Source organism: Balaenoptera acutorostrata, chromosome 20 (genome assembly GCF_949987535.1).
Source record: "Balaenoptera acutorostrata chromosome 20, mBalAcu1.1, whole genome shotgun sequence".
NCBI classification, from domain to species: domain Eukaryota; kingdom Metazoa; phylum Chordata; class Mammalia; order Artiodactyla; family Balaenopteridae; genus Balaenoptera; species Balaenoptera acutorostrata.
The window spans coordinates 16,542,717-16,561,140 of record NC_080083.1 but is presented as its reverse complement, the minus strand read 5'-3'; the positions used below and the strand labels follow the sequence as shown (position 1 = coordinate 16,561,140).

General features: G+C 47.3%; 1 protein-coding gene across 4 annotated transcripts in view; it reads right to left on the bottom strand.

Moving 5' to 3' along the window:
- Positions 1-8: 8 nt before the first annotated feature.
- The window catches only part of FAM222B (family with sequence similarity 222 member B), a 66,953-nt gene continuing 48,537 nt past the window's right edge, over positions 9-18,424 (bottom strand). For 2 of the 4 annotated variants that reach the window (XM_057536726.1, XM_057536727.1), the window contains exons 2-3: positions 11,416-11,537; positions 9-3,882 (exon numbers count right to left, since the gene is read on the bottom strand). In XM_057536726.1, coding sequence (XP_057392709.1) covers positions 2,273-3,882; positions 11,416-11,497 — 1,692 coding nt within the window. In that variant the 5' untranslated portion in view covers positions 11,498-11,537 and the 3' untranslated portion in view covers positions 9-2,272. Of the gene's footprint in view, positions 3,883-6,939; positions 7,593-11,415; positions 11,538-18,424 lie in introns of those variants that run through there. The other 2 variants (XM_057536729.1, XM_057536728.1) reach the window with 2 other exon arrangements.

Below are 18,424 nucleotides of genomic sequence, written 5' to 3'. Positions count from 1 at the left end.
AACCCCATCACACCCATAAACCACCACAGGTGAGAAGATGAGGGAGATGGAGAATGAATGCTACAGTATGTGGGCAGCGTGGGGATCCAGGTATCTTCTAGGGGCAGTGTGGAATGGAGGCAGGGGGTGCGGATAGGAGGCCCTGGCTTGGACCCTTATTGCTGGTTGGGGGTTGGCTGGCAGAGGGGGAGAGGGGCTCAGGGTGAACTAGGAAACATCTCACACCAAAGGCAAGGGTAGGTGGGGGGCAGGGGGTCACAGTACATTTTCCATGCAGACTAGGGGTGGGAGTGAGAGCTTCAGAGGCTTGCACCCCTACACAGGAAGAGATGGGTTTGAGGTTTGACTTTAAGCCCCCAAGTTGGTGTCTGGTCCGATTTCCTAAAATGGCAGCTCACCTTTTGGGGAGAGGCATTGGAAAAAATTACCGCAAAAAATATCTGGTTTGGAGATCAAGCAAGGGATAAGGGGAGACAATGGTGTTCATTCAGAGAATTTAACTCAGAGAAGCGAGAACTGGAAGGGGCCCCTGGGTGAGATAGTGGCCAACACACAGGGAGAAGGCATCGCCCCAGAAGCTGCAGGTGCTCCTGGGGACTCAGGACAGGGAGGTGCCAGTGTTCACAGACGGCAGGAAAACCATTGGGAACAATGAGTTAGGACTTAATGTTGCTATCATTTGGCATAACACAATCAGGCATTTTTTTCTTTTTTCTCTTTTTAAATATAAGGCAACTTGCCAACACATAATTTAAAAACTGGTCTTCAGTCACATTGCTTCAGATCACTAGAGAATTTCTGGCTAAAGAACAGCAGACAATATAGTAAACAAAACCCCAAATCTTAAATAAGAACATCAGCTCACATTCCCCAGAGACAAGAGGAAAGGGTAGGGCTTACTTGGTTTAAAAAAAAAAAAAAAGAGCCCAACTATGCATCTTTAACAGAAGGGTGCAAAACATTACAACAAAACATAATCTAAGTTTAAAGTTACAGAAAAGTTTTAAATTTCTAGCCAACTAACTGTCACCTGGGAATGAGACTTGGAGCATGGAGTGGGTGAAGAAAGGGCGAGGGGCAGAAGGGGCTGTTTCCAAGAGAGGCCCATCTCCAGCTGTTAGAACCATGCTCATTTGGTAAAGGAGAATTCTAAGAGCTTAAGGCTTTGTGTTTTCTTCTTCGTTAAACTGAGGGGCTGCGAAAGGTGACTAGACAGTGAATGCACCTGTGGGGCCGTTCACACACATTGCTACTCAAACCCACACTACATTCATACAGAAACAGGACGTTTAAAACTTACAGCGTAGAGCAATATTCTTAGCCAGTGTAGAGAGAACCAAATGCACTTTTAACTTTTTTTTTCAGTGTTTTTAATTCCAAACTCCAATGTGATCATCCCATACCTACTACCTAATCCCTCAAGAAAGACTGTTTGTTTTGTTTTGCGTTTTTTTTTTGAGGGGGGAGTGGGGGATGAGGGCAGCAGATGACTTAGGAGAGAGACAGCAGCGAGAAAGATCTTGGGTATGCTGGACGGTCTCGGCATTTCTCTAGGGATGGAAAGGGAGTCAGGAACCAAGGAATCAATCCAAACACAGGTTTTTTTCCCCTTGGTCTCAAGGCTATGGCCACGTGCGTGCAGGATGCCGTTGAGGAGTGTGGCAAGGACAAGTGCAGTGGCTCTGGGGTCAATGCAGATGTAAAACAAAGCCTCGAGGACAGGAGAAGGGCTGGGAGGAGATGCAGACTGGGTCAGTTTTGATTTGAGGTCTTTGGGTAAACAAGGAATTGGCTTTCAGAGCACTTGGGAGGTCTGGCTTCTTAGTCCCAGAGAGAGAGACAGACAGGGAGAGACCTAGCTTAGGTGGCTGGGCACTGACAGCTACCTGACCTAGGGGGCCCTTCCCTTAGCCCACACCTCAGTCCAAAGAGAAACAGTGAGAGGTGCAGGAATAGACAAAAGGGGGCTGGTAGGAAATGGCCGGGGGGGGGAAGAACTGCACTGATATGCAGGCATTAGAGACAAAAGCCTGAAGTTGGGATTAGGTCCCAACATAAACCCAGAAGTTGCTGGGGCTGGTGGAGGGGAAGATGAGAGCAAAGAGGATGCCCCCGTGTCCTCAATTAGATCCCACTAAACTCCCTTTCTTAGACATCTAAGAATGATCACGTTGGAGCAGTGAAACTTTGAAACTATTCAATTACTCAAAAGTAAGACTAAACCTAGGAGGGTGATGTATGATGTGTAGCTTGTGGAGGGCACCAGGGCTACCTATCTATACCCAGGGTGCTGAATATGAAGATTTCGACTATCTGTGGGATCAGGGGCTCGGCTGCCAGGGGCTCGGTGGGCCTTGCTCAGCACGGCCAGGCTCTGGTCTCGGAAGCAGGCCTGCGGGAAATCCCCGCTTAGGTAATCCAGTGTCTGCACCAGGCTGTTCTGACTTGCCACCGGACCGCCCCCGGTCCCTGCCCGGTAGTGGGCCCCAGCCGCTGCTGCCGCGCAGTCGAGGGGTGCGCCCGCAGGCTGCCCACTGTGGAACGGCATGGCGAGGTCCTGAGACCCCGAGCTGTCGCTATTGGGAGTGGGCAGAATGTTGTTCCACAGGGGCTGGAAGTAGTGACCATTGGGGTAGGCCAGTGGGGCTGCCAGGCCGTTGACTGGTGGGGATGGGGTTGGCTTCTCCAGGGGTGGCTTCAGATGGAAAGCCTGCGCCAGGCAGAGTTCCTGCGGGTAGGCAGGGGCCTTGCCCACAAAGCCAGGCCCTGCCAACTCGCGTCCTGCCGCATGCTTGCCTGTCAGGCCAGGGGCCGGCGTCCCGCCGGCCTCACTGCACATCTGCTGTAGGTGGGCCAGCTGGTGCTGGTTCCAGGCGACTGGCTTGAGGTCGCTAGGGTAGCCAGTGGGGGCTCGAGAGATGCCCGTGGGCAGGTTGACAGGGCCTGCAGCGGGCAATGCGGCTGCGGCCACGTGGGTGTGCTCCATGGGATTGACCACACATGAAGGCATTGGTGTGGGGACGCCGTGGGTCGACACCCGAGTGCTTGCATTGATGAGCAGACTGCGACTAATGGGGCTGGGGTTGGCGATCTGGCCCTCACACACTGAGGTAGTGCTGATGCCTGCCCTCGTCTGGCAAAACTGGTTGATCTGGTGCACGATGCTGCTCAGGTCCGGGGGCTGGCTGTGCTGCAGGGTGGCCGCCATGGAAAGGGGGATAGTTGAGGTAGACACGGTCACATTCGGGGGGGCGTCTGAGTCTGGCATCTTCCGGCCTCCGTGCAGCAAGGGAGTGGGGAGGTGCTGGAGACCCTGGTGAGACAGGGCCTGAGGGTGGACCAAGCCCTGGGTTTGGGCCATGGGCTGAGGGTGGCCCAGGCCCTGAGGCTGCTGGAGGCTCTGAGGGTGGGACAGCGCCGGGGGTGGCGGGATACCCTGAGGGTGCTGCAGCGTCTGGGGAGGGGCATGGGCCAGGGTCTGTGCGTGCTGCAGGGCCTGCTGGCGGGCCAGAGCCTGGGCCTGGGGGTGGGCTAAAGTGCTGGGTGCTACAGTAGCATAGGGCGCCACTGGGGGGTTCATGATGGCCTCAGGGAGCAACCGGGCTCGGGTGCCGTCAAAGTCCTTGAGTATGCTTTTGGCTGGCACTTTGACAATGGCAAGCAGGCCTGCCTTGGTGGCAGCCTGAGTCGGGTAAGGGCTGTAGCGCTGGGCTGATGTGTCGAGGCCGTTCACAGTACGACGAACGTGTTTCCGCTGGGGAACCTTCACACTGTTGGGGAAGATTTTTATAGTCAGTGGGTTGTTTGCGACCTTCTTAGCATACGCGTCCAATTCGGCTGGGGTAGGATAGTGAGCAGTTCTCATTTTCTGTGTAGTGTCCCCTAGAGAGAGAAGGGGAAGGAGAGCAAAGAAGGAGACGGAGCTCATCAGTGCCAAGCCAACCAGCCCTTCTAGATTTCCCATTTGAGGGCCTGAGGGGCAGGGCGAACTAAGCTGTCACCTCTAGTCTTCCACTGAGACCCAGCCTCAGCCCCCACAAAAACAAGCACTGCTCACATTTAGTGAGTACTTCTAATGGACCAGGTCTTGTGCTGAGTGACAGGCTATCTCAACGAATCCTTGCTACTGCTTTAGGAGGCAGGTACTATCATGGTATTCCCACTTTACAAATGAGGTCACTAAAGATCAGAATAGCAGAGCAACTTTCCAAAGTCTTGTATCTTAGAGAGCCAGAACTTGGCCAATTCTCACATGGAATTCTCTCCAAGTTCCTACCAGCCCATCCTGGCCTGAGGGTTGAAGGTTCTAAGCAGAGCTGTTTGTCAGGGCCCCTCAGTCCCTGCCCCATGACACCCTGGGGAAGAGGGTACCCAGAACGACTCCTCTACAGTCTGCAGTTGCCAGTGAGGCATCAACTTTCTCTCTGCCTTGGCAGCTGGGGCACCGTGCCGACTGGGTGGGCATCCTGGCGCAGCAGACAGGATGCTTCTTTTTCAGGGGCAGAGGAGTAAGCTGCCAACATCCCTTCCCCATCCCCAAGTCACAAGTTCACTTTTGTTTACAGCTTACTCTAAGCCTGACTGGGTGAAGATCAAAAGGCTTTATTTATTTCCTTGTGGGGGTGACAATAATGACAGGGCAGCAGGGAGGGAACTGAGGAGAAAGGATTCAGAGAATCTTTAAGTCCTGAGAGCCAAAAATAGTCTGTATTCGGCCCTTGTGAGCTGTCACTTTCCAAAATGAAAGAGGAAAAACCTGCCCTCTTTGGAGACTGCGGAAACACCGCTCAATGGGCCTCATTAATGCTAACAGTCTCTTTGTTCCCATCTCCAGTTGCCTCCCATCAGGGGGCTCCAGCGGATGTCATGCTTCCATCAAAAAGGAAAAGGTCCTGAGAACAAGAGCTCTTTAAGGATGCCAGGCTCCTGGCAAGGGGTCTCTGCTCCCTTCTCCCTCTCTCTGGGGAGGGTCTCCCCTGAGTATACACAGAAGGTGCTTAATAAAGGCTTGCTGAGTAAGTACACAGACTGCCCAGAGCAGGAAAAAAAGGGGACTGGCTGGGAGCCCTTGGCTCAGCTAGCTGATTCCCTCCCTACTTCCTCCCCTTCTAGGGGGCAGCCAGGGCAGACCAAGGACTGAGCTGGCCAAATGCCTGGCTTGTGGCCTCAGCTGGCTTGGCCCAGAGGAGACCCCATTCAAAGTCATGTCGCTGGGCATCAACTGGAACAGAAGTAGTCTAGTGAGTGTGCTAGCAGGAAAAGGGCACAGCTGCCTGCGTTAGGTGACATTGCTGGTTGGCTGGCAGCAACTGCTTAGAAACTGCTGCTCTTGGAAGCAAGAAAAGAAAGCTCCAGTCCAGAAGAGGCAGAGGGATCCGGACCCATGCTCAACAAGGTAGAACTTAGCAAAAAGGGTACAGAAAGGAAAAGGTTTGTGCTTTCAAACACGGGCACAATGCCTTGAACTTAGTAGGCACTCCCACATATTTAAGGTTCTGCTTTATTTACTGAGTACAGAATAGTTGCTCCGTCCATAAACGAAATGTTTGTAAGATGACTGATTTGAAGAAGGACTGATTTAGAAGGATGAATGTGACAGTGACAACTGAAGGCAGGAAAAAGAGGGAGGCAGAGAGGCCTGGAAGTCTCCCACCTACTAGGTAGCACTAGCTGGCAAGGAGGTCAAAGCCTGGAGAACAGAGTTCTGCGGCTTCTTATAAGCCACTGACCCTTAATAGGCTTCAGTCTCGACAAAGTGGGGCCATTTTCTGACCGGTTTTACATTCTCCTGGACAAGAAGACACCAAAAAAGTCTGGGATCACTGAAAGATCTTCCCTAAACTCAAGGCACCAGAATTCCGTTAGAAGCTGCCCTGGTCAGCCACTGTACTCTTGTGTGACTGATCAAAAACATGTGACATTCCTAGCTCAGTGTCTTCCTTACCCAGAGCAAACGTGTAGTAAGTGCTTGGTAAGTGTACTGTCTGACTGAACAACTGGGACTCGGCTGAGTAATGGGAGTCTGAAGCTGCTGGGTTTCAGTTCAGACAGGAAAGGAAGGTCCGCCCCTCCATGTTGGAAGAGCTTTCCTCCATGTTGATGGGCTCCTCTCTCTGAAGGTCAGGGAAGAGAGACTGGTACAGTGGCTTGCTGAATAATAGCGCTCCTTTGCTCCAAGTCAATATCAACTCTAAGGCTGTTTTTTTCTAGCAGAGGCAGAGGTATTGATGGCTTGGCCTCAATCAGAAGTGTGGAGTGGGACACTACACCCGATTAGCTCTCTCTGTGCTGCCTCCACTGATGTTGACAGTGGTGATGAGGTGAGGTGAGGGGCGGGAAGGGTGGACACAGGCTACAGTATGTTAAGGAAGAATCTCAAGGATGAGATGAGCATATTGGACAAGAAAGAGGCCACATTCTGGGAATCCAACACCACCCACCTCATGTACCAGATTTCAGCCCAACCCTTAAAAAAGAGCCAAGTTTTCCTCAGTACTTTATCTCAGTCCCCACACAGGCACCCTGAAGCCTTTCTTTCTTCTGCATCATCTTCCTCTAAATGCACAGCTAACACAGATACTACAGCTTTGTAAGCAACTTATTTAAATATCTGGTACCAGTGCTGTCATTAATCGAGACATAAGGCAGGGTAGAGAACAGGGACTCTGTGGTTAGAAAAAAGAGAGATCCAGATTCGAGCACTGGCTTTATTATCTGACTACTCAGTCTCTCTCTCAGTCATTCCTCATTTATAAACAGGGATGATACCTGCTGTCTACCTCACAGAATTACTAAGATCAAGAGATCCAATGACTGGGAAATGCTCTGTGAACAGGAACTATGACTGTCCATAGTTATTGTTCAAGGATAGCAGGTTTGGCTGAGTCTGCCCACAGACGGGACAAAGTAACCTGACCATGGAAGCCCTAACTGCAGTACCTCCTGAACTTGAGTCTGAGCATTACATGTAGTAGAGAAAGCGCTGCTGTCCATTCCAGGAACTGGGGGCATCTCCCTGAATCCAGGCTTCCCTGCAAGGACCTCCCTGTTTATCCTTCTGTTTTGAAGATCAAAAGACATGGGTGGCTTATGCAGCAGGAACCTCTAACCTGTGGAGAGACACAGGCAGTGTGTGTCAAATACAGGCTTTGGAGTCTGACCCAAGTGTGAGTTCTAGCCCAGTCACTGAATAGTAATGTGACACTGACAAACACTCTCATCCGAAAAGAAAGATAAGAGAGTCTCCCATATCGAATTATTGAGGAATGAATGAGAACATACATACAAATATTCAAGATAGTGCCTGGCATATGGTAAGCACTCAACAAATGTTAGCTAATGTTTCTGATATTTCTCTGTAGTTTATCCAGTCACTGGGCCAATTCACCATTTCCAGGTCTTTCCACTAGGGGGCAGATAAGCATACAGAGAAGTAGTAAAAAATTAATTTCGATACTTGCCCTAGGCCCCAAAACTCTACAATGAAAGAGGTCACAGTAACTGTCTAAAAGATGATTTGAGGACTCAGGGACCTTTGGTCATTTCAACCACTCTACCCAGAAATATTTATCAAGCCACCCTATTTATATACCTGACTGTGAGCTGGAAAAATAGGAGCAGATGCTTGGGGTTAATGAAGAAAAAAATGTTCAAAAACACATTTTCTGGGGAATTGGGAGAAGACGGGTCAGAGGAAAATAGATTTGCAAGTACAAAGTTCCAAAATGGCTGAGGTCTCTCAAAGCAAATGACATTATGGAATAACAATCGAGAAAAGTGCTAGGAGGGCATCCACCTAACCACAACTGTGGTCTTCTACCAAGTGTAGGACCCACCCAGAGGCAAGATGTCCTTTAATCCAGCCTGAACTATGGCAAATTATATTTCTAGGTTGGAAAATGCATTGTGATGATGTGATCCTATACATGTAGAAGAGGAAGGGGAGAAGAGAAAATGTTGGCGTTTGAAGGGACCAATCCTGTGACTCTGTACATAAGGCAGCTCAAGCCTGGGGAAAAGTGATTAGCCAGGTGACTGACAGTGTTGGGCCAAGAAGCCACATATGCCCTCTCCTGACCCCAGACCCATCTCCCCTGCCTTGAGCTGACTCTTACAATATAAAGTATATTAAGCTACATCCTCTTGCGCTGTTGGTGGGAATGTAAATTGATACAGCCACTATGGAGAACAGTATGGACGTTCCTTAAAAAACTAAGAATAGAACTACCATAGGACCCAGCAACACCACTACTGGGCATATACCCTGAGAAAACCATAATTCAAAAACAGACATGTACCACAATGTTCACTGCAGCACTATTTACAACAGCCAGGACACAGAAGCAACCTAAATGTCCATTGACAGGTGAATGGATAAAGAAGATGTGGCACATATATACAATGGAATATTACTCAGCCATAAAAAGAAATGAAACTGAGTTATTTGTAGTGAGGTGGATGGACCTAGAGTCTGTCATACAGAGTGAAGTAAGTCAGAGAAAAACAAATACCGTATGCTAACACATATATATGGAATCTTAAAAAAAAATGGTTCTGATGAACCTAGGGGCAGAACAGGAATAAAGATGCAGACATAGAGAATGGACTTGAGGACACGGGGAGGGGGAAGGGTAAGCTGAGACAAAGTGAGAGAGTAGCACTGACATATATACACCACCAAATGTAAAACAGATAGCTAGTGGGAAGCAGCTGCATAGCATAGGGCGATCAGCTCGGTGCTTTGTGACCACCTAGAGGGGTGGGATAGGGAGGAGGGGAGGGAGGCGCAAGAGGAAGGGGATATGGGGATATATGTATACATATAGCTGATTCACCTTGTTATACAGCAGAAACTAACACAACATTGTAAAGCAATTATACCCCAATAAAGATGTTAACAATAAAGAAAAAAAAGTATATTAAGCTATAAATATCAGTACCCCATCCCCTCACCAGATACGGAGTTCCGTGTTTTGAACATCTTTTAAGACCCTCCCTAGGATGAGGGCAGGGAAAGGCTGAATAGCAGTTACAAAACTGGTTTTAAGGTCTCTACAGCTGATAGGCCTGGGCTCTGAGCAGCTCCTTGGCTGCTGGTTTCCAAAGGAGACAGCTTATACTCCATCTCACCTTAATGGTAAATGCTTAATGCGAAGAGCTGTAAGTCACAAGACAGGATTTTCTTCTTCTTTTTTAAATTTTTGGCCACACTGTGTGGCCTGCAGGATCTTAGTTCCCCAACCAGGGATCGAACCCATGCCCCCTGCAGTTGGAAGCACGGAGTCTTAACCACTGGACGGCCAGGGAAGTCCCAGGATTTTTGTTTTCTTACACATTTTGGGAGAGGAAAGAAGAAAGTAAGTGGGCTTAAAAACACCACTGGGTTTTCTCCTCTGCAAAAGTTTAGGTGTAGTTAAGGAGAGCAACAAGAGAGTCAAAGGGATTCAAATACACTGTCCCCTAAACGGACAGGTAAGCCTGAAACCAGGGAAAAAGGAAACCTCAATTCCTGAATAGAGATTTGGGACAGTGGCTGGCAGAGGCTACTTGGGGACTGCTTTGGGGAGAAGGGCGTGAAGGTCCAAAGTCAGCAACTAAGATAAAGCTGCCAATTTGCCTTTCTTCCCGAACGGTTCAGCCCTTGATAGTACATCTCTGGGTGAAGCTGCCAGAGTGTGCTAAGGCGCCTAGAAGAAAGATGGTGAGCTGCTCTTTGTTATCTTGTTGCAGGCTTCCGAGTACACTCCCTCCCCAGCTGTGTGCCTGGAAGTCTGGAACCAGTCACAATGCAGTGAGCATGCAGATTTGGGTGGCCAAGGAGCCCAGACAACTTCCTCACCCAATTATCATTTAGTAAGAGAAAAGCTGGGGAAGAGCTGGGACAGCAGAGCTGGCCTACTGTGTCAAGCAGCTGCAGAAGGAAGACTGTCACCTTCAGCTTTGTCATTACGCAAGTTGGATTCACTGGCCAAATTCTAGAACTAGCCAGGCTCTGAGTCTTACTCTTCCTCAAAGAAAGGAAGTCAAGAGGCCAGACCATTTTTAACTTCTGAAGATGATCTCACAGAGCAGGGGGCGGCAAACTATAGCCTGCAAGCCAAAACCCAGCTGCTGTGCTTTTGCAGAAAGTTTTACTGGAGCATAGCCACACTCATTTGTTTACATACTGTCTACGGTTGCCTGTGCCCTACGACAGCTGAGGTGAGTGCATGTAACAGAGACCATACGGGCTGATCCACAAAGCCTAAAATATTTGCTATTTGACTCTTTACAGAAAAAGTTTGCCAACCTCTGTCATAAAGGATTCAGGTAAGGTGCTGAAGCTCCTTTTCTATTAAGGGGTAAGCCTAGATGCCTCATTGATTTTCCCTTTTTGCTCTGAAAGGAAAGTCTATTCCAAATTTAGGGCCATTTTTACACTTGAAGATGCCGTACATGGTAATCAGCCAGGAATAGACTCTTTTCCTTGCACATGATGTAGTACAGGGATAGAAGGTAGGAATCTGGGAAAATACAAAGTATAAAGCCCCAATTCCAGCCAACGTAAGACAAGAATCTAACAGTTCTCAAAAACTCCGTCTTGTAGCAAGTATATTAACAGGAACACGCCCAGAGAGACTGAGCAAGCTAGCTTCTTATCCGTTCTGGAAGCGAAAGCTTCTTTACTTGCTGTGAACTGAGGGCCACAGCTCAGAAGGCAGACAGAAAAGCCAAAGGGAACTGTCTATTTCCATGGCAGAGAGTGCTCAGAGAGCTCAAAACAACAGAACAGTGGATACAGTTTGTTTCAGAGATACAGTAAGTAATCTGGACTGTGAGTTTTCATTCAGTTCCTCATGGGGGTTCAAATTGAAACACTTCTTTGATATATATCCTGTAAAACTCCTTACAGCCTTATTGCTTAACAGATAACTATCAGCAACAATTAAAATTAAGATGATACACACTGGGGAACTCTAGTATTTAAGAGGATTTCTCAGGACTTCCCTGGTGGTCCAGTGGTTAAGAATCCGCCTTCCAATGCAGGGGACACAGGTTTGATCCCTGGTCGGGGGAACTAAGGCTCCACATGCCACGAGGCAACTAAGCCTGCGTGCTCTGGAGCCCGCGCACCGCAACTACTGAGCCCGCGCGTCGCAACAAAGATCCTGTGTGCTGCAATGAAGACCCAACACAGCCAAATAAACAGAATAACTAACTAAATTAATTAATTAAAAAAAAAGAGGATCTCTCTAATCAGAGAAGTGTCTCACATTGTTGACAAGTTTTGCAGCTGCTTTCTTGCTGTCTGTGCTGAAGAATATCTTGGAGGTACCAAAATTCATGGTCAGTGTACCCCAAATGTGCCTCTGGTATAGCTCAAATGTAGGGAAAAAATAAAGGATCACATCCTTCCCTGGGATCCAGATTACTTACATTTCTGAAGTCCAGTGTTCATCTGCGTGTGAGAAAGAAGCTGAAAGGACAGGTCACCTGGCCCTGGTAGACAGGCTAGCATGGCAGACCAGCATCAACACAACATGAGGCAGTCACTCACACTGTAATGACAAAAAAACAAGGTCATGGAACACAAGGCAACTCACTCAAGGAAGATTATCAGGGACATCGGATACGAGCAACAGTGGTCCAGGTTTAGACAGATAAACAATTTAATTAGTAGCATGTTGGTTGAAAATATATCTATGTTTTTATCTGTAGCACAATTTGCTCTCAACTATTACTATGGCTCAAATATTTCAGTCAGCACAGATGCTTGGGTGGGAAAAATAAAAACTAGAAAATACCTATCCACACAAACAATTGAAGGTCTTTATGTTCACAAGCTATAGATGCACTCGTTTGGCATTTGCATTTCCTGTAGACTGCCTCTCTGTACTGCTTTTGGGTAAGCCCATGTGGCTGCCAGATAAATGGCATGCTGGCTTTCATCTGTGCCCCAGCTGAGGCAGGAGCAGAAAGGCTAGGGCACAGTCTAACTGAGGTGAAGGAAAAGATGATTTCTCCCTGAAAACAGAACAATGTTCCTGAAGAGAGCTCGTCCTCATAGGGCCTGGCGCAGTCTATTCACAGCCTTGGCTGGGGGCTGGGGCAGTCAGACATCTCCAGAGACAGTACAGTATATGAGTTGCAAAGGCACCCAAAGTCCAACTTATGACCCCGGTAATATGAACTTTTTTTTTTTTTTGGCCACACCACATGGCTTGCAGGATCTTAGTTCCCTGACCAGGGACTGAACCTGGGCCCTCAGCAGTGTAAGGGCAGAGTCCTAACCACTGGACCGCCAGGGAATTTCACCTGAACTTACTTTTAAAAAGAAGAAGGAACAAAGCATCCTAAGAGACAAATTAACTACTATTAAAGCAAACTCTGTTTGTATGTTTCTAGGGATTCACCTTCTTATTGCCATTCACACAATTAGACCTCCAGAACCCAATAAAAGAAAAAAATTGCTTTGCTCCCAGGGTAAATCAAGGAGGTGGTAGGCTGCCAGCAGCCCTCTTTGGGCAGGCAATCCTGACATTGTATCAAGATGGCATGGTTTCATCAGTGAAGTCTTCCAACAAGAGGTATACAGCCAAAGCAAGCAGACACTGATGTAGCCTTCTGTAGGGAAGGAAGCCTTGTCAACAATGCAAGCTCCCTGTGTACCAAGGACCAAGCTTTTTCCCAAACAACTATAATGTACTAAAACACATTAAATTCCTTTCCCATACTGCAAACCCCAGAAATCAAGGTGGCATATTAAGGCTTTAGATCACAACAAAAGAGGAATGGGGGAAAGCTCAAATGTTAAACAAAGACCACAAAACCTCTTTCTTTCCCTTAGAGGGCCCTCTCAAGTATGTGAAACTACTTTGTAAAGATGAGTATCAGAGAGCTCCAGCTGGAAAGGCCAGGTAGCTGAAAAGATACTTTGTAAAAAAGGCTACTCAAACTGTGTCTAAGATAGCAAGTGCAGAAAGAACTGAAGAGTGAATGCCTCACTGAGAATGGAGCTGCCCCAGAGTTCTGGCACAGATTCAGTCTTTTCAGGTCTCTGGTGGGTGGGATGACAGTATGAACACAGTGTGTCAACTGCAGTGCCTCAAGAAATAAAAAGTCTTCTGTTAGGGTCAAATGACTGAGGTACTGCTCACAACCCTTCCCTTGTGAATGCTGATCTCTATTTAATAACCTCTCCCCTATGGTCCTAATATAGCTGAGGGCAAACTCCAAGGAAAGGAAGAGAATGAACAAATACTGGAGCCTAATATTGTGAAATGGACTGTGTGAGGGGCTTTAGTGGCGTTTTCTTATTTATTTATTTAGGTATGTATGCATGTATGTATGTCTGCCTGCGTTGGGTCTTCATTGCGGCGAGCAGGGGCTACTCTTCGTTGCAGTGTGCGGGCTTCTCACTGCAGTGGCTTCTCTTGTTGTGGAGCACAGGCCCCAGGAGCGCGGGCTTCAGTAGTTGTGGCGCACAGGCTTGGTTGCTCCGCGGCATGTGGAATCTTCCTGGACCAGGGCTCGAACCCGTGTCCCCTACGATGGCAGGCAGATTCTTAACTACTGCGCCACCAGAGAACTCCTAGTGATGTTTTCTTAATTACGTCTCCCAACCTTTCTTGGAAGTAGGCAATAAATTCACTTGTCATCTCATCATCTCTAGCCTGGATTACTACAATAGCCTTCCAAATGGTCTCTCTGTTCCACCCTTGCCCCATCACCCAATCTATTCTCCACATAGCAGCCAGAGTAATTTATTTTTTTTAATTGGAAATCATATCAGCTCAAAAATCTCCAATGACTTGCCATCTCACTTAGAATAAAATACAAAATCCTAACGTGGCCCACAAGGCCTTCCATGATCTGTTACATGATCATTACCTCTCTGACCTCATCCTCTAACCTCCCCTGCCCCTCTTGCTGCCTCTACTTCCAGCCATAGTGGTCTCCCTGGAGCTCTTCCAACGAGCCAAGCACACCCCCACCTCCAGGCTTTGTAATTCACCTGGAAAGCTGAGATACTGTGACTATGGAGGTACAAAAAACACATTCATTCAGCTCTCTTGCAGATACACTCTCTCCCTGTACTTTCTGGAAGGAACCAATCTATGAATGATCACTGTAATCTCTGATATAGCTAGTAAATCTTGATGCCTTGCAACCAAGAAGAGACGAGTGGAAGTTGTGTATCCTAAGAGTTGACTATAACATACTGCCCTTCAAGTCACAACTCTGGATTTCAAGAGGCAGAACAGGGGGCTTCCCTGGTGGCACAGTGGTTGAGAATCTGCCTGCCAATGCAGGGGACATGGGTTCGAGCCCTGGTCTGGGAAGATCCCACATGCCGCGGAGCAACTAGGCCCGTGAGCCACAACTACTGAGCCTGCGCATCTGGAGCCTGTGCTCCCAACAAGAGGGGCCGCGATAGTGAGAGGTCCGTGCATCGCGATGAAGAGTGGCCCCTGCTTGCCGCAACTAGAGAAAGCCCTCGCACAGAAACGAAGACCCAACACAGCCAAAAATAAACAAATAAAATTAATATAAAAAAAAAAGAGAGGGACATCCCTGGTGGCGCAGTGGTTAAGAATCCCCCTGCCAATGCAGGGGACACGGGTTCGAGCCCTGGTCCCGGAAGATCCCACATGCACAGGAGCAACTAAGCTCATGCGCCCCAACTACTGAGCCTGAGCTCTAAAGCCCGTGAGCCACAACTACTGAAGCCCACGAGCCAAGAGCCTGTACTCTGCAACAAGAGAAGCCCCCGACCACAATGAGAAGCCCGAGCACTGCAACGAAGAGTAGCCCCTGCTTGCCACAACTAGAGAAACCCCACGTGCAGCAAGGAAGACCCAACGCAGCCAAAAATAAAGAAATTTATTTTAAAAAAAAAAGAGGCAGAACAGGAGAGAATTAAGCCAGTTAAACTGTGGCAAAAGGCATTAATGGATTTACTGACAGCAAACAAAGGAACAAAAATAAGAGGTGAATTCTGTAAAGACTCCAGAAAGCCAGTTTTTAGTTTGGGTAGGACGAAGTAAATGAATAAGAAAGACACCAGAGCTTGGGACCCTCTTATGATTATGTTCCCAACCAGAATCACCCAGCAAGTCTAGAATACTCTTGAGCTCTTACTGGCATTAACTGGGCTGCTAAGAATACAGCCCTTAGTTTGTGAACCTTTCTTTAAGAGTTCTGCCATCCTTAATCTTCAAGCCCCTTGAACAGTTTTACTGTAGTCAAGAATCAGATTCTGCCAGGGCAGGGAAGGCAGAGAATGTGGCAAGGTCACGAAGGTTGTGATGAAACAGGAAGGAAGCAACTTCCTTCCACAACCCATTCTAGAAAGCAGGGATGCATAGTATAAAGCACTCCTCTGGAGGCTTGACAGCTGAGCACAAGCCTTTTATTTAAAAACTTCAAACCACCCACACATTTTGATTACCATCTGGCTTTTTCTTAAACGTTAAATTCCAATACAATTTACAGCTGATATTTCCAGAAGCACAATTAGACCAAGAAATCAACATGAGCTCTACCTTCTCTGAAAGGGCCTCAAAATTCAAGTCCAGACTACTGAACAGAATCAAGTAGTAACCTGGTGCTCAGACCAAATGAGCTGCAGACACCACAGAGAAAGAAAAAAGATCTTGGCAGAGCCTCTCTGGGAGCTCTCAGACAGCTTTCCCACCACCAGCTGGTCTGCTGCCTAAGTAGGGGGACGACAGTATTACCATGAGCACAGAACTAAGGTGTCCAGACTCTCCTGGGGCATTTGCACAAGTGCTAGCTTCTCCCAGACTACCTCTAATTAAGGAACAAAAAAACCCTGTCCCCACTGAGAAAGTTCAAACGGACTTTCATCCATGCCCCCCACCTCCCCCGCCCCACTGAGACTGACAGAGGTTTTATTAAGAGCTGTGATGTTACACTCTCTGCTTTCCTGGGTGGCATCTGATAAAGGACCATCTCTGCCTTAGGACAGGTTTGTGCTGGTAGGAAAACCTCCGCTGTCTGCACTGTTTGTCCCTGTTTATGCTTACGACCACTGAAGGGTAGAAAAGGAGGAAAAGGAAGACTCCTCTTCATATTTTTTTTTAGTGAGAAAAGGAAGGGAGAGAAAATAAAATGCTAGCAAAGGCATTTTTACTTGGGGGCTGGGGGTGAAGCAATCTAGAATAATCACTTCCCAGTATAGTCTCCCACTCACACCCTAGTGCCTTCCAGTACCCTTCTTTGCCAAGTCTCTCTCCTGCTTTCCTTTTCCTTCCCTGCCTTCAACCCCACCTTCAAAAAGAACCCCCCACTACCGCCACAAAAAAAAGGTTGACTAGCCCAATTTCTGATTCATGCTGTGGTTCAAAATTTTAAACCTGCCATTTATGGACTTTAATCAAAAAATGAAATTGAGAGCAGTGCCATCTCTGAAATACCAAGTAAAAAAAAGAAATGTTATGCCCCATGTAATTTGACTCCACTTTATAAAATATACCCAACAGTGAAAATCCTAAGCACATGCATCTTAAGAGAATATGATTAACACTGAGAAACCACATTAATTAGAAGAGTCATCACTATCTCTGATTAATAAGCCTTCTCATCCATGAGGTAAAAGGCTTATCTAAAAACACTACTTTTGGGCTTCCCTGGTGGCGCAGTGGTTGAGAATCTGCCTGCCGATGCAGGGGACACGGGTTCGAGCCCTGGTCTGGGAAGATCCCACATGCCGCGGAGCGACTAAGCCCGTGCGCCACAACCACCGAGCCTGCGCGTCTGGAGCCTGTGCTCCGCAACAAGAGAGGCCGCGACAGTGAGAGGCCCGCGCACCGCGATGAAGAGTGGCCCCCGCTCGCCGCAACTAGAGAAAGCCCTCGCACAGAAACGAAGACCCAACACAGCCAAAAAATAAATATAAATAAATAAATTAATTAAAAATAAAAAAAAAAGCACTTGTTAGTGTTGGTTTAACACTAACAAGGTGGTTTTAAAAAAAATAAAATAAAATAAAAACACTACTTTTCAATAGTGGGGGTAGAAGTTTTATCCTACTGTTTCCCATTCTTTTACTCCTGGGGCCCAAGAAATTAGGTTAAAACCTAACGGAAATACTGCTCTGGGGAAAATAAACAGGGTCAAGGATGGCAAATATTACATGTTTATCAAATCAGACTCTGCAGAATCAGTCATCTTATGGTCTGTGTCAATGAAATAATCTATTCAACCGGTAATTTTTGTCAGTCCAGGTAACTGTGAACTTCCAACTACCTTGTACTTTTCACTATTTACCCAATCTGAATAACAGTCATTGCTCAAAGGCATCTTTCTTCTCTATCTTTAACTCAATAGGGGACTTAAAGTCACTTGTAACTGTAACCTCACAACTCTGGGCTGGGAGAAAGAGCAGGAGAGAAAGATGGATGTTCACTGTGGACTAACTTTGTTGAAAGCCCAGAACTATCCCTGCTGCAAACCATCTCCACATAGCTGAACACAGAGGCTCAAGGGGTTTGGAAACATTATTTCTTTTTTTAAAAATTTATTTATTATTTTTTAAATTTTTATTTATTTATTTATTTATGGCTGCGTTGGGTCTTCGTTGCTGCGCACGGGCTTTTCTCTAGTTGTGGTGAGCAGGGGCTACTCTTCGTTGTGGTGCGTGGGCTTCTCATTGCGGTGGCTTCTCTTGTTGCGGAGCACGGGCTTCAGTAGTTGTAGTTCGTGGGCTCTAGAGTGCAGGCTCAGTAGTTGCGGTGCACGGGCTTAGGTGCTCAGCGGCATGTGAGATCTTCCCGGACCAGGCCTCGAACCTGTGTCCCTTGCATTGGCAGGTGGATTCTCAACCACTGCGCCACCAAGGAAGCCCTGGAAACATTATTTCTAACTACCCTTTAAACCCATCGCAACAGGTACTGTTCCTATTCTGTTTCCCACCCCCACCCTGGTCCCTAAAGGTGCTTTCTCTGCCAGTGCTTTCTTTAGCATGAATACTCTTTCCTAGATCCTCTTATTATTTATTTCATCTATGACCCAGTGCTTTCTCCTGAATTTGTTATTCAGGTCCTAGGAAAGTATTTGCCCTGGACATTCTAACCTTTCAACTCGAGTGTGAGCTTCCAAAGACTGTCTTTTATTTATCCTTCCAAGTTACAGGGTCAGAAATGAGATTATTCATGTAACAGACGTTTAATAAATATTACTGGCTCACATTCCAGAAGAATAGCAATATACTTTAATCCCAGGCTCTGGAATTCATCTGAATTTAGGTCCTTGAAACACATGGATAATACAAGTGCCAAAAAGTGTCCATGCCCGTGTGTGCACAGGTGCCTTTACTCTGAGAGTGAGAGAGCAGAGGAGACAAAAATTGTCTAGGTACTTTAAAAAAAAAAAAAAAAAAGGCCCAGGTACTACTTTTGCATTGTATTGAAAAGTATCCTTT